This window comes from Melanotaenia boesemani, chromosome 22 (genome assembly GCF_017639745.1).
Source record: "Melanotaenia boesemani isolate fMelBoe1 chromosome 22, fMelBoe1.pri, whole genome shotgun sequence".
Taxonomy (NCBI): domain Eukaryota; kingdom Metazoa; phylum Chordata; class Actinopteri; order Atheriniformes; family Melanotaeniidae; genus Melanotaenia; species Melanotaenia boesemani.
The window spans coordinates 11,516,548-11,532,943 of NC_055703.1; the positions used below are offsets into that span (position 1 = coordinate 11,516,548).

The window sequence follows — 16,396 nt, forward strand, 5'->3', positions numbered from 1 at the left end:
GAACAGGATTATATAAACTGACAGAAAAGATAAATCGCCAAATAAGGCATTTTGATGCCAAGTGAAGCCATGAATGTGGGCTGGAAAAGACACATGCAGCATAGTTTACAAAAGAAAATCTATAAAGAAACACCTGCCACATAATTCTGTAAGCAGCACATTTGTCTTCCTCTCAAAAGCTCACTGAAAAGCAGCTAATTCTGTGTTCGCTTATGTAGCAGTGAGCTTGCTTTAGCAGTACATTCTGATCTCTCTATTTTTCAGTATACTCACAACGTAACGACACAGGCATGAGGAAACATGTAAAAAGTCCTACTGACAAGGTTAGCAACTCTTGCTGGCAGTTCCCTGTTGCCATGTTAACAAAGGGGATATTGGTGCATATAGTGTCTGTAAACAAATAATATAGTGTTCCCAAGGGACAAAAATGGCTTTTGCATATAGACAATATGCAGAAACTTTATACAAAAATATGCAAATTCTAAAATAACCAAAGCTTGTACGTACACATCAAAGTTCACATCCTTAACGCTCTAAATAAAATCACATTTTTTATGTGTATGTTCTGACGCATAATATCAACATTTGTCAGTGCAGTTCTGAAGGAATATACAAGCTACAGGCTAAACTTATTTATCTCCTTACCATTCATGTTGTCAGAAACCGATCCTGACACAGAGGCGGGAGAGTTGGTGGCCCGAGACTGAGGAGCAGAAGAAACTGGATCGTCCACAATGACTAGCATGTCACTACTGCTCTCATCTGCATCAGCATCCGGGGGTAACGACCCAGGCTGCAGCTCGCTGCTCAGGGAGATCTGCCCATGCATGGGGGCACACACAGAAATATACATAGGCTGGGGGTCAGCACATCAGGGGAACAGGAAATGGGTCAGTACAGTGAAGGCAACAAGAGGAAGCAAAGGGTGTGAGGGAAAGTTGGGATGCACGAGGTATAGTAATAAAAATATGACAAAGGATTGAAGCGAAGGAAATAGAAGAGAGTGTAAAAAAAAAAAAAAAGATTATAAGAAGTAAAAATCAAAGATGAAACAAAAGTTGATAAAAGAGAGAAATTAAAATAACACATGATGCAAATTAAAAGAGTTAGTAAAAGGTCATCCAGACAAGTAACAGATCTCACCGACTACTTGTTAACATCACAAACATTTTATCTCTTCAACTTTCCATTGGATTTCCTCACCTCACTAAAAGGACTGGGCATGGCCGAGTCCATTTCAATGCTGATGAAGGAGTCATCTCCATCTGCAGACAGGTTGGAGTTGTCAGCTGAAGGTGCATGAGAGATGACCAGGTTCACGTCCCTTTTCCGCTTGTTCTCTGACTCCTCGTTCTTCTTCTGCAAGTTAGATGTGGGAAAGCGGAGCAGGAGGACGTGTGGGGAGAAATGGATGAGAAGACATTTACATTAGTCGTTGTCATCAGTCCTTTTATATTTTCTGCTCCACGCTCTATCAGAACTGCTAACCCACAAGACAGCTGTTTTTCACCAAGCATGTTCGCGTAATACCTTCTCTGCATACTTTTCCCTCTTCCTCTTGCGCTCCTTCACCCTGCTGCTTTCCTCCTGTTGCCTCTTCTCCTCCTGTCTTTGACGCACTGCAGGAAAAAAACACAATGCTTTTAGTTTTCTTCCTTCCAGGTGGTCGTAATGTTTTTGAGCTCATCAAAACCGAATGGTCTGCGCTCACATTTCTTCTCCAGCTCGTCATCATCCAGAAGCAAGCTGACAACCTCTTTAGGTTTGAGTGTGTCTGGTTTAAAGTTGCCTCCAGAGATTACTACCCTTTGGATCTGGTTACACAAAAACATTAAAAGGATTAATTCTCTCTGTAATTAATTGATAGTTACATGAATTTCAAGGAGAAAGTAATTGAAGAGCTGAAAATTAAACAATTTGTCACATTGAATGTCTATTTAATATAAAAAGGGAGGTCAGTTTTATTATTTATATTAAAAAGAGAAAATGAAATGTAAAAAATGTGTTTCAGACCTCGCTCTTCTCCTTGGCGCGCTGCAGGATTCTTTCCTCAATCGTGCCCTGACAGATGAGGCGATAGACGGTGACCTGTTTGGTCTGACCTAGCCTGTGGGCTCTGTCCATGGCTTGTTGGTCCACTGTGGGGTTCCAGTCACTGTCGTAGAAAATAACCTGGAAGAGAAAAGAAAACAACTCTTATTTTTCTGTGATTAAGACTAAGATCTCACCGTTAACTTTTAAACTGTCTAGTTTTGGTGTATTACATTGTGCAAACTCATGTGATGAAAGCTGAAATATGAAGCAGACACTCCTTTCTCTGTAACTTCTGAGTCTAATTACAGTGACGCATTATCCCCAGTGAGCTGACAGATGTGCTGTGTTAACTCACTGCTATTAAAGCTAATCTCAGCTGAGCAGGACTACAGGGACAAAAAGGCAGATTATCCTGAGACATGGTCATAAACAAAGATATCACTTTTACATTGATGCTTACCCCCATTTATTAGACATACATTCACGCTAATGAATCACTATGTCAACATATCATTAATGAGGAAACACCGGTCATAACATATTAAGTAGATGGTTTTCTGACTTAGTTAAAAAATGTGATAGACAATGTGTGTTGAGCTATTTAGGAAATGTTAGTGCTATTTAAACTTTGATATTGTGTCAACGTAGTGTTTTTCCAGCGTGCATGTTACTTACAGTGTCAGCAGCAGTCAGATTAATACCAAGGCCTCCAGCTCTTGTGCTGAGCAGAAACACAAAGATGTCCGTTCTGTGGAAAGCAGAGAGAGAGAGGAGTAAGAGAGATGTATTTATTTCCAAGTGCAGCCACAGTACAAATATTTAGACATTGTATCGTGGCTTGAAATGAAGTAAAAATGTAAGCTGATATCCTCCAAAAACTGTAGGAGGAAAAAAAATACAAAAAAAGTCTAAACTATAAAGCAGCTTTAATAAACTCTCAAACTTTTGCCAGCATGCCACCACCCCATCATTTTTATCAACTATTTACAGTAATAGGAGAAGCAACTGTCTCAAAGGGAAACAAGCTGGATTTTTGTGAAATAAAAAGTCAGCCCATTAGCACGCGCAAGCTTGTGTTTGTTTATTTTCTCCACATAAATTCTCTGCAGTATTTTCCTTTGGTCACCCATCTTTGTACCCCCTCCTCCCCCCAACTGGAGAACCACTGCCCTGCAACAAAAACTGGAGCAGCGCTGGCGCCTGAGAGCTATGCACTAATGCAATCCAGAGCATGTGGACTCGCTAAGAAATGCACACATGCTGACACACACATATGCTTACAATATTTGGATGTTAAACTGTTCACTGATTGCTACAATATACAAAAGAGGCGGCTTTACATTGAGTTATTAGCAAAAATGGATGCTTGGTTTTACACACACATACACACACACACACACACTAACTGTAACTTTACCCACCGGCTCTGGAAGTCGGCCACCATGTCTCTGCGTTCAGAAATCTTGGAGGACCCATCGAGGCGAATGTAGGTGTGTTTACGATAAACCATGTACTCCTGGGGATATGGGACAAAAATATAAAGGGAATCATATATGATGTCGGTAGCTTCCTATTTATACCGGTGTTTGTCAGATTAGTGCAGTCCCAGTAAGGAGGACTGGCTCCAGGAATCTAAAGTGTTTGAGGAAGAATGTTTGCTAAAGCAAAGATGTCATGTCCAGTTTGAGAAAAATGGCTTAACATCTGCGAGTTGTCAAGAGAATTGCATTCGGTTTTACTTTTCAAACTGTTTCATGTATAAACTGGATTAAGTCCTGCATTCAAGTTATTTTAAAAAGTACAGTTCATGCGTCTGCACTACTGAACCTTTCTGGATCACCTCTACTGGTGATTTTGAAACCCACATACTTTTCTGATCCAAACTTGTTGAAATTCAAGTCACAAACTGTTGTTTCTGCACAGGGAATAGTCAACAACACACTGACGTTTTCAGATACATAGTTCTGTGCAAGTGTTTCCCAGGGGAAAAAGATAGACCCTGCAGGCCTGTGTTTGAGATCCAAGAGTAAAGAAACATTCGTCTTTCATTTTAAAATCTCTCTTTGATAGCAACTTTATGCAAAAAAAAATGAAAAAACAATCCCATTTTTTTCTGTGCATTGCTTGATTTGAAACCTCAATCCCTACCCGTAGAGACTAAAAAATTCAGATATTGACACTCTATCCTCCCACAAAGTCTGTTAAGCTGCTCTGTGTGTTTGCGTGGGGGTGTTAGGTTTGATGGGAGGGGCTCTAAAGTCTAAGGAGCAACAGTTCTGATGAGGTGGCAAGATGATCTCTTTTTAAGTATTGCCCTGAACTTGTGACCTTCTCAATGAAACATGTCAGTGCTCTCCGACCAATGAACCAATGACAATCACTGACACCCATCACAACACACCTCATGCAATCATGACTAGTGATATCAATGATTTGACAATGTGTTTTCTGTGACCCCTTTCAAACCCCTGTCATGACACAGAGGGCCTCAGTCCCGCCAGGGCCTGCCCTCCTCTTGTCTGTCTGGCTCAGTTCCCGAAAACCCCATCTGCTCCGAGTGGACACTCCATTAGGGACCATTAGCCCAGTGCTCTCCCAAACACTGCTAACCTTGTTGAATTGGCTACTGATATCTTGCCAGCGCAATTGCTGTTTTAAAGAAAGCTGCACTCAGTCATTCAAATCTGCATCTAAATCACTGAAAGTTTCAGGAAAGGATCACCTGAGAAGTCACAACCTCTGCTACCTTTATGTGCTGTATTTTATGAGCCTTGGCTAGACCATCGCGCCCACAAGCAGTTTAATTGTGGTCTTCCTCCAAGAGTACTGCTACACTGAAATCTAAACCCCAACAGCTGGCAATTTTCTCTAATAGTCTGTTGCAGTTTGCGCTAATCATTAGTGACAATTCTAATATATCTGTGATTTTTCACTTATTTTATGATGTATTCAATTTCAAATGTTATAAATCAAGGAATTCATTTGGGTCAACCTGAGTGGATGTAATGTTTGTTTTTTTTCATCGAACTATCAACAGCCCATTATGAATCATACTTACAGTAAGAAAAAAAAAGGTTTAGTGGTCACACATCCTATTCATTGAGTGATACATGAGAAAAGATAAACAATTAATTAAAAAAAATGCTCAAATTTCCCATTTCCTGTGGGATATGTGCATTTTTTTTATTTTAAGTCAACCTTTACATGCAGCCCTTAGTCACATTTAATATGTGTACGTAATGTTAAATGTATGCATATCTGACAGGTAAATTTAATTCCTTAAATCATTAAAAAAAAAAAACTGGCCTCTGCTTCTGCCAAATAGTCAGTGCAGGCACTACCCCCATCGCTGTGAGACTCGCAGTACAGTAAAGTGTTGTTGAAGCAGCCACAAATGTGCAGCTGAAGCAGGAGGACCATGCTCCGTTATCAGCTGTTCCCAGAGAAAACAAGCAGTGTTATTTATCTTCAGGCTGCCCCAATCTCAACGATTCATCACCCAACGGAGTGGTATCACCAGGAGAACCGGCAGCTGACAGGTGTTGAAAACAATAATGCTAATGACAAAGATTAGCATCAGCCTCTCTTCTGCTGTCTCTTAGTCAAAGTCAGGAAATCAAATCCATCTGCAGTTTTTTTTCTCCTTCAACCAATCAGAAAGTTAATATAGTGGAGGAAAACTGAAACCAGATTGAGTGAATGTATGATTTCATTTGTGGCTGTCTTTAACCCATTAGTAGAGGAGATGCTGTCACCCCCCCATCCCATCCTGCTCTCCTTTCCATTACATTATGAGGTCACTTTTAAACAATGAGTTCTGTGATACACAAGGCGCAGTCAAATTGCCTTATTAGACCAGGAAATCGTAGCTAACAGGGACAACTAAAGGTAGGACAACCAGTGAGAGGGAGATTACAACAGAATGGCCTACTACTGTTATCTCAGCCATCTTGAACATTCTTCCCACTGCTGTTTTCCTACGGCCTTACACACAAGACATTCCCACTGTTTTCCAGACACACAGGAAGACAGTCCTTAACCACCTGGGTTGAGTCCATCTGCCATCAAAAGATTTGGCTGTTGAGCCATTGCTGTGCTGTGTGAAAGGGGAAGCAATTTCCAATGACATCATGCCAGAGGCTTTTGGCTCCATAGTGATGTTTGCAACAAATATGGAGACAACAATGTGCTGCGTTAAGTTTGCTGGCGCACGACTACTGTAAAAACTGCCATTTCATCTTTATTTTAACTTCAGCCCAGAGAGATGCTGACCTCCAATCAGATTATAGCTAAACATGAGGCTTAAAAACAGAAAGAAAAAAATCCAGCTTAAATTTCAACAGCTCTTGTTTCTAAAATACCAACTAAGCAGCTCAAAGCACTTATCCCGAGCAGATAAAAGTACCAAGAGGTCGGCTGCCGTTGACCCGAGCCACTCTGTTTCAGGCTTTAACTGAAGAGTAGGAGAAAAAAAAACAAAAAAAAAAAAAACAAGTTTTGTAAATTTTTATTTGTTCCCAGCCACTTTTGTCAATCTTATACCTTCCTCTTTTAAACCTCAAAGCCTTTGCTTTTTTTCCTCTGCTTCCCTCCACCTCCTCTCATTTCTCACTACTGTCAGTCATCCCTTCCATCTGGCTGCCTCCGCTGCAGATGAGACCCCTCTAATTAGTCCTGACCTGTTAATTAACCATCTAATGGTTGCATTAACGAGGGACAGGCATGCTTATTAGAGGTACTGAAGCTCAATACTCCACCAATGGAAGCAGACCAGCTTGAAAACTTAATTTGGAATAAAACTGATGAATAAAATATAAACAGGCCAGATTCTATTTAACATTAATGCAAGGATAGGATAATGAATAGTCATAAGCTATTAATGTTTGAATGTGTGTGTAAGGGTTTGTATTTTACCTCAAGCAGGTCTATCATGCGTGTCATTTGGGAGTAGATGAGGACTCGGTGTCCCTGGGCCTTTAGCCGACTCAACAAGATGTCCAAGGTGTGGAGCTTGCCACTTTCTGTGATCAGGCTTTCCTTATCTGAAAGAAGAAAAGGCAAATAATTCAAACCCAAATCACCTGGATAAGAAGAGATTCCTTTTTATTCTCATTGTTTGCTTCAAGAGTAAAATAGAGCTGTCCACAACAGTGCAATGAATTCAAAAGTCATCAGCTTTTACTAAAGAAATAAAACCATTTGATCATTTTCTATTACTATACAGGCGAACAGGCGAGAGAGGATGAGACAAGAAGAGAAATTGTGAGAAATTTCACACAATTTCACACAATGGCACAAAAGATGAACAAATAGGCTTGGCAGTTGGTATCGGTCACGTTACAGCTGACACCGCATCAGGAGTTCTCTAGACTTCAAACGATTGACCAATGAGAGCACTTTAGGGGGCAACTGACTCTGGATCTGTTGCTAAAGTGGGTCTTTGATGATGAGGAATTAAGATCATCTGTCACAATGGTAGAATGAGGAATAAGACCACGCCTGCCATCGACTCGGTGACAGGCACACTATGGTGTTTGACCAAAAGGTCATGGCCCTTGGTGGGGAGAACATCAGGGCAGGGTCAGGTGACAGGGTCGGGCCAGGGTTACAAGAGAGTCCCCATGGGAGAGTGAGGCTTGGCCTTCTTGCCCTGGAGTTGGACACTTGTTCACGAGGCCTTTTGTGCTGTGAAAATCTGGGCTTATAAATATTTCTCAGTCTTATTTCCTTGCTTTGTCACAGGAACATAACCAACCACGTTATAATCATGCCTCATTAATTCAAAACACATGGCCTGAAAATGTAAACTGAAGCTGTGACGATGCATTCATATAACGTCCTGCCACATATTTGTAAAATACTCATATAAAATAAACATCTGCACTACAATGCCCTTGATGAGCCAACAAGACAAATGGATCTTTCTTGACTTTTAAGCCGCAAAAAAATCTATGCTAATCTGTACTCAGGCTGAACCCTGACCTGTGACCCCTGTTACTATTGTCCCCGAAACAAGGTCAGGTCCTGTAGAGGTGTTAAAGAGAAACTAATAGCAGAGATGACCAGACAAAATGCTCTGGGGAGAGAGTGAAGAGCTCACTGATGGGTCACTGTGGAGTAGTATTAGCCTGTAAAATGCTTTGAGTCCATAAAGCTCATTAAAAACTGTATTAGTTCCAACTAAACTTTCACTTTTTCTCTTCAGGTGGCTGACAGGACGGCCTTCTGTTTTACCACAAAAGATTAAAAATGGCAACAGAAAAATAATGAAAAAACTAGCAAAGAGAATAACAAAAACAAACTAAATCAAAAGCAAATCCAGCACAGTGCTAAATTGGCTGTAGCAAAAATTTGGTGTGTACCAAGAACCCGGTGCACTGCATGCCCTCAGATAAACAATTTCTTTCCAATAAGTTGGTTCTTGACGTCAAGAAAGTTGTTGACCAGAAAAATAAGAAGGATGAGATGGAAAGCAGAGTGTAATGCAGTAATCCAGCAGCTTAGACATGCAAGAAAAAAAAGAAAAAAAAAAAGAGGGGGTCCGTGGTGGCTCCAGTTGCACGAAGGCGGTATTAGCCCAGTGGTGGCTGCGGTAATGTCGTGGTTTAGATCAGACGGAGCCCCCTTACCGCAGGTGCCAGTCTAACCATGACTGCGGCGCAGTCAAGGGCATCCTGCTAACCCCGTGGACCGCACCAACAGGCACCCAGTTGCAAACCGCCGCTTGGCAAAAACACTAATGCTCATGTAAGGAAATACTGTTCAAGCCGCTGCCGTTCATCTGTTTCTGTTTAACAGATTATATCTAAGCCTCCAGACTCTAATGTCATGCTTGAAGATGGTTTAAAGCTCTTATCTGAACACTAGAGTCAAACAACCAAATGTTGCATGTGTTCAAACCTGTTCCTGAAGGGCATAAACTCTGAATGAGAAAATCCTTTATTATAAGCAGTTGGATGCTATTATTTCTGGTCATAGAGACGTGTCAGTCAGGATAATCCTTTTGTTTATGCCTGGATTAGGAGGGATGTAGTAATAGGGAAGCAGCTCTGCTCTTTAAGAAAACACCAATCTGACACTCGACTACACAAGTGACATGTTCTGATCCATTTTGTACTTGCATCATCTGACCAGTAACAAATTTAATAGCCAGTGACCTTTAAGTTGCAAGGAAATGGTCAGCACAAGGGACAACACCATATAATCAAAGGATAACCAAGTGAATCATGTTGTATTTTTTCTTTTTTTTAAAAAAAAAAGAAAACATCACTGCAACCACTGAGACTCCCCAGAAATGTGACTTAGTGAGAGGTGGCTGAGTTCAAAAGCATTTAGTGCTGCATGCAGTCTAAATATTGCTCCCATACCCATAAAGGAAAGCCAAGAAAGTAAATAACTGCCAATTGGGAGGGTTTTGGTGGTCTGTGTCATTCCAATATAACACTTATGGCTTGCATTATGAGCTACATGTGGTTGCAGAGAAATGCATGACCACAAGTCGTAAATGTGAGCAAACTAAATGTAGTAACCATGCATGTAAAACGAATTAGAGGGGGAATTAGAGGCATTAGAATTGAATGTCTATAGATTTGATGAATCTAATATACTGCCCTTTAAGATTCTGTAAAAACCGCAGTATTAAGCAGAAACAAAAGGTTCAGATCGCCATATCCAAAAAGAAAACAGGGGAACAATTAGAGTGCGACACCTGGCTCCGTTTTTTAATTAAATTGTAGATCTAAATGCTCCGAGGACACAAAACAACTTTTGAAAATCGTGGGCGGACACAGATGAGGACTGTGTTAAGACCACACCCCAAAACACAAACAAATCGCATGCAGTGTCACACCACTCTGCCGTTGCTATGGATACACATATCAAGCTTCACCACCTGCCCTGTCCCCCTTTCATAAACACCCCCACACCCACCCACCCATTCGCTTCAATCCAATCCAGCCTAACAGTGGTATTCACCAAGCCAGCCCTCCCCATCTCCTCCTATCCTCACCGCCTGCTGGCAGATTAAGCTACACTCCGCTGTCCCCCACCTCTTCCACTACACCCTCCAGCACCCTCTCCATCCTTCTCTACTCCACTACTGCCACTCCCACCCCCTGCCCCCTCTCTTCTTCCCCCCCTGCTGTCTGTCCCCTGATATTGTAATTCAATCCCTGTAGGGCCAGAGCCAGGGGCTTGACATGGTCCTGACCCAATTAAAGGCGTGCTGCCAGCTAATTAACCCTAGCCCAGCCCTGGTGCCTGGCGCCTGATACTCCCAAACCAAGTACAGTGCTAATTTCATTAATACACCACTACAGTCTTCTGTCCTGTCCCCTTCCCCTCTGCTGCCAAAGCCAAAAGCAGAGCTATCCTCAACGGCAAGGGAGGTGAGCCAGATGCGACCAAGCAACAAAAAAAAAAAAAAAAAAGAGAGAGAGAGAGAGAGAGAGAGAGAGAGAGAGAGGAGACAAACAACAGCATGACTGCAGAGCTAGAGCTGGTAAAGGAAGATGGATGGATGGTTATGTGAGAAAGAGAGACAGATGGGGGGCCAGAGAACAGGTCGAATCAACGATCGAACCAGGCATCAGCCTCTCACTGTATAATGATACATTACACTGTGAAATCAATAAGTCAATGGGCAACACTTGTTCAGCTTTGCTGATAATGGAAATATTAGCCTTGCGCTTCTTTGCTGCTTCTGCACATACTGACAAAATCAGGTCTAAACTTAATTTTCTAACAGCAACAGCATCAGGCTAGTTAAGAGCCAGATGCCAATGGGAGGCTGGAGAAGCTGATAGTGAGAAGAGAATTTAGTCTTTTTAAACTTGGGGAAGTTTTGTCGGGGAACCTCTCCACACCACACCCACTAAGAACTCTGTCATTAAGACAGATCTCTGATAATTACCCATGGCCTGAATTGACTCAAACACACCACAGATGAAAGCTTGCTGGATAAGAACAGAGTGAGACAGATATTACCGGCCAGGAGGAATAATACGGCTAATGTCTCCCTCTTCAGTCTACTTTGGATTTCAAAGATTATAAAGTTTTTGCAAATTAATTTTTTTTCCCATCTCATGGACACATAAATAGCCATAAATTAAAGTAGGAATTCTCGCCCCCTTTACACACTTGGCTGGCTGCTTTGTTTTGCTTTTCTTTGCTGGTGAAAAAGAAGAAGGAGAAAAAAAAAACAAATTCCACAGACGGTTGGCGGTGCCAGTTTAATGCAGATTGAGAGGGGGCAGAGTCAGACAGTGATGTGGTGAGGCTGGCCGTCTGTGTTGTTTTGTGCCTGTCTATCAGAGGGCTGGGGAAGTTTCCTGCCATTTTGCTGGAGAGCTGGGGTTTCTTTGAAGGGACAGGAAGGCACAACTGCATTTCCCACAGTCTAATGTGAGCTGCAGGGCCAGAACTGACATGCTTCTATTAACTTCTCATAGTCTTGATTGATACACAGATAGACACGCATACATGCATTGAAATACACTAGAAAAAAATAAGCGACCTGTCACAGAAATACCAAAGTCTTTACCATATCTTACACACTCCTCCCAAGTGAAATCATAGTTTACAATAAAGTTCGAAGCTGCTTTTATAGTGAGAAGCCCATCATTTTGTGGGGATGTTGCTTCTAAATACTGTAAATGAGTCAGAGGCCACACAGGCAGCAAGTATAGTTGTTTCTGTGCTACATTCTCCATTTCCACAGCATGAAAGCTGATTAAATCCTTTAAAACTGATATTTTTACTTGAAACTGAACTCCGTTTGAATGTAAAGTCATCCAGGTGTTGATATGTGCAGCATTTCCAGAGAATAACAGGTAGCTGAAGCAATGTCACTTTAACTCCAGTTAGATTTGGAAATGTTTGGACTTTGGTTTTAAATAAAATCTATTTATAATAAATGAGGGATTTAAAGTGCAAGTGTTGATATGAGGATTTTATATCTAAAAAGAAGAAAGGGGGAATAAAGGCAAATCCTATTTTCAGATAAAGTTGGAAGTATTAACATGACAATGACTAAAATAATGGCATTTTTATGAGTTTGTAGAGAATCTTGTGCAACCAAATAATGAGTTTCTTTCTTTGTGATGATTTTGAAAGTCTTAACTGCAGCTGTGTCCTTTTGTTTGTAGATTTTTTTGTGCATTTAGTTTTGATTTTAAGGAGGTGAAATGCAGTTCAATCAGGTTGAGATCAAATGTTTGACTTGGCCACTGCAGAATATTTAACTTCTTCTGGACTCTTTTCAAAGTAAGTTTTTGGTCACTGTCCATCTGTTCTGCGAAGCTTCATCTAATCTTGGCTTGATGTGAACAGAGTACATCTTTATACACTTTGCAGCTCATCTGGCTCCTTCAGTCCCATAATCAAACACTTGTGACCCGGATCCGCTGGAGGCCACGTATTCCCATGCCATCACCTACACGTGACCGACAGCTGCTGATGTATAATTTAATGTGATATGGGATTTTTTTTCCTTATTATTTTGGTGCAAGCTGATTTTAGTCTCATCAGTCAAAGAATGCTGCTCTGTAATGGATTTTTAAAGTTGTTTTTTGGAAATAAGACATCCTGCTTGCTGTCCCCTTTGCTGCTGAACCTTCACTTACAATGTTCAACTGTAATCTGTCTTTTGTATTCTTGGCGATGTCCACCACGCGGCACGGACTTAGTTCATATGCCTACCTCCTGAAGAGGCCTTTTAACTTTGCAGAGCTCATGGGTGTATTATTTTTCCTCTCAGAATAAACTAATCTGTTGATGTGGCCACCCCTAATGTTCCCATTTACTATCTGATTGATTTCTTTTGTTTGTGTAGGCTAAGGATGACTTGTTTCACTTGAATTGAGATGTCCTTTAACTGGATGTTAAAGGTTTACAACAAGCTTCTTCTTCTGCCTCATCCTGTAGCTAAGACAGAGTGGCTGCATGGGTTTATCGCTTGGTTGAAAATATCCCGTCTCATTACTACAGACAGGTCTTATTATCACATTATTATCAATTATATTAACATTCTTGGCATAATTTGGATAATTTTTCTTTTTTTGAATGAAACATCTTTCACTTGGGGAAATCCTGTCCACACAATAACCTCAAAAACAAACTAAATCTGTGGCCTAAAACATTACAGCTTCAATTGTTTTTTCCTCTTCCATTGCCTGATTCCTAATAAGTCCTCTGATTAGATTCCTTCCATCGATATCAGCGGGCAGCACTACTCACGCCATGGCGCTCAAACAAACAGTTATTCAGCTCTGCCATTTGTTCTTAAGGTGTGGAGCTGGGAGTACGGAGGAGCAGGAGGGTGGGAAACTTCAGCTGAGCTACTGTACATATCTGAGCCTTGATGTGGCAACAATGCGTTCAGCGCAGGACGGGTGCCGGAGTGTTGGGTCACTTCCTTCCTACCGAGGCTGAGAAAGAAGTGGGAGACTAGACGGACTGAGTGGCTGCAGCCAGATACTCATTTCACGGTCCTGTCTGTTAGCGAGAGAGACAGAGGTGAAGCCTGCCTGAAGTTTGTGTGTGAAGACGGGGCAACGCCACCGAGCGTGGGAGAGTGTGTGCAGCGAGCTGAGAGACACCTCAGGCCCTGTGTGAGCACTGCACGGTTCCCTGAATGGGCTTGATGGTACACAAACAACACACATATACACACTTACTCACACACAGACAGACCATCTATTAGTGTTACCTAACTAAGCACTTGAACAATGAGCAGTGGCTAAACTTCCTCGCTTTGTCTGCCTGCGTATAACTTCACAAGAGCTTTCAGACTGTTCTCACACAGACACACAAATACTTGTTTTGTTTCTCACTTTTACACACATACGCTCTCACAAGCACATGCATGCACAGATGGGTAAAAGCAAAAAAAAAAGACTTTATAATATGCAGTCTGATGGGATTTGCAGAAATATTATTAAGTAAGCCGAATGGTAATAAATGCACTACAGAGTCATGATTAATTGTGACTTTAAGAACTTAAAGCCATTAAAGCATCAACTCAGGATACATGCATCCATTTCTCACAAAACAAAAAGAAAGCAGTCATCAGAATCCAGTTTATCAGAGCAAGAGGGATCGAGCAGGTCAGTGAGAACGGACGTGTTGTCTGTAAAAAGGCAATGGCCTCTTTAACCTTAGACATCCATCAGCCATCTGCACCCTGGCAGCAAAACCACCGTGTGGTTTACTCCAGTTGACCCTTCGGTCAACAGACGAAGCTCTTCAGATAAAGAGCTGGAGAGCCAGAAATTGGCTGCAAAGTCCACAAAAGGGGGCAATCCTGCATCCACACCTTCATGGAACTAACCTGTGTGTTTATGTAAGTTAACCTCTCCTCAGCAGGCCTTTATTTCAGCAGTTAGTATTAGACTGTAAAGGGTTTGTTACTTGGCAGATGCAAAGATATAAAAGAAACAGACCATTGGTGGATACTCTAATGGGCCTCTATTTTCTCTACTCAACAAAACTGGACATGATACGGTCAGTTAAAATGTGAAAATAAATATGAAACCAACTGTGGGTTATTGCTACTGCACTGACTTTTTTCCAAGGCAATGCAGACCACTACTATGGATTCATCAAAGTTTTAAGGTATTTAGGAATGAATTTAATCTCAAATTGCAGCAAATGCCGCTCTAATGACAAATCAACACACAATAGCAGCCCTTACCAGGAATCCGTATAAAGGACCATCCATGGCGAGGGTAAAGGGCCATCAGACCCCCAGGGCTCTCTGGGTGGAAGGCATTAGCCCTCGCACGCCAATCTGAGGCAAGTTCGGGAGAGCCGTACAGAAAACACTGTTTGAAGATCATGCCCCCTCCGGTGCGCGTCACCCGCCACTCGTATTCAGCACTGCGGTCGTCACAATAACGCTCCATGGGAACTGCCGTCACCTAGGAAACAGAAGATAACTTGCATATTGACACAAGCAGAGGTTTTATTCCTTCTTCTAAAACTAAAATCTGAACCCATCAATTGATATTTCGAACATCTGCTTTGCATTACGACATAAAAAAATACAGCAGGTGATGATTTTATTAAAAACATTGATACTGTGAGATGGAGAGCAGGCTGCAGGCCGGTTTCCCTGAATCAGCAGGTTCTGCATCTGTGTGTGTTTGTGTGGGTTTGTGGAGGGCGGGGGAGTGAGAGGAAGCTTTACAACTGGTGAACAACCTGTGCAAAGAGGTCTTTTTTTCTTTTTTTAAGAGGCTATGTTTGTTTTTAAGTGCAGCTGGAAGGCACCGTGGTCACCCCCACACCCCAGCCACACACATTTCACAGATAAGAGCTTCTCATTGTTAAAACCAACAAAAGCAATGCTCACAGCGCTTCCCTCTTTTACTTCCACGACCACCCAAAAGCTTGCCTGTCCTTACAAACGGACAACACCGATTGAACACACAAACACACACGGTGGACTTGCTGGAGTGTCTTCTTCAGGGCCCTTGTCTTGATGTTGTGCGCTTACCTTGGGTGTGGCGGCGAGCAGGAACTTGGGTGGTGGCGTGGGCTGGCTGGGCCTGAGCGTGGAGGTGGCAGAATTTCTACTGTGGATCCTCACATCAGTGTGTCCTGAAATGTCGGACCTGAAGGCCGTGAACACCAAACCCTAACAAACACACACACAAATCAACCTTGTTGTCTCATTTTATGAAAGCCAAACTGTATAAATAGTGAATCCATTTGTCACTATGGCTACTGCTGAAATAATATTTCAAGAGAGGTTACTAAGTGCAGTGCTCTTGTTTTTATTTTTTTAATGACTGTTCTGCATGTATATAAACGTTTACTGGCTATATTCCTAAAACATTACTTAACATTTCAGCTAAATGCTTAAATTGTTATATAAAATGTATGATTACTGCAGCTTATATGATTTGAGTTGCAAATGTCACAGGACAAGTCTGGCTACTTCATAATTTAACCTACATGGTGTGAACCAAATACACAATTTGATAATAATGAACACTCTGACAGACTAACCAACACTAAGATTTAAAGGTGTGTGATGATGTATGTGTGGTGTATGTGTTAATATGGTTACATAGTGCCATCTTATGGCAGGTTGTAGGTAAACGTCAGCAAAGTTTCTTGCGATGACCAGCTCAGATAATAGTTTTTCAACACAGTGCATGGCCAAGATGAGCAAACAGAAGCACTTTATCTATGTTTTAAGGTCTAAACAAGAGATTCCTGCATATTTAGCATCTGATCCTAATGGACTTAATAGATAAATATGCAAGGGGAGAAAGCCAAAGGGATGCATTTCCTGGCAAAAAAGGCCGTTGTATCGGGATATTAACAGCTGTCTTTTTCCTCCCAATTTCTCAACAGG

General features: G+C 41.6%; 1 protein-coding gene across 2 annotated transcripts in view; it reads right to left on the reverse strand.

The window, feature by feature from the left end:
• Positions 1-16,396, reverse strand: part of ino80 (INO80 complex ATPase subunit) — a 36,123-nt gene that overhangs the window by 5,028 nt on the left and 14,699 nt on the right. For both annotated transcript variants that reach the window (XM_041976111.1, XM_041976110.1), the window contains exons 26-35: positions 15,530-15,670; positions 14,726-14,951; positions 6,949-7,076; positions 3,456-3,550; positions 2,710-2,782; positions 2,014-2,172; positions 1,712-1,814; positions 1,531-1,619; positions 1,204-1,359; positions 646-817 (exon numbers count right to left, since the gene is read on the reverse strand). In XM_041976111.1, the coding sequence (XP_041832045.1) occupies positions 646-817; positions 1,204-1,359; positions 1,531-1,619; positions 1,712-1,814; positions 2,014-2,172; positions 2,710-2,782; positions 3,456-3,550; positions 6,949-7,076; positions 14,726-14,951; positions 15,530-15,670 (1,342 nt within the window). The remainder of the gene's footprint in view (positions 1-645; positions 818-1,203; positions 1,360-1,530; positions 1,620-1,711; positions 1,815-2,013; positions 2,173-2,709; positions 2,783-3,455; positions 3,551-6,948; positions 7,077-14,725; positions 14,952-15,529; positions 15,671-16,396) is intronic.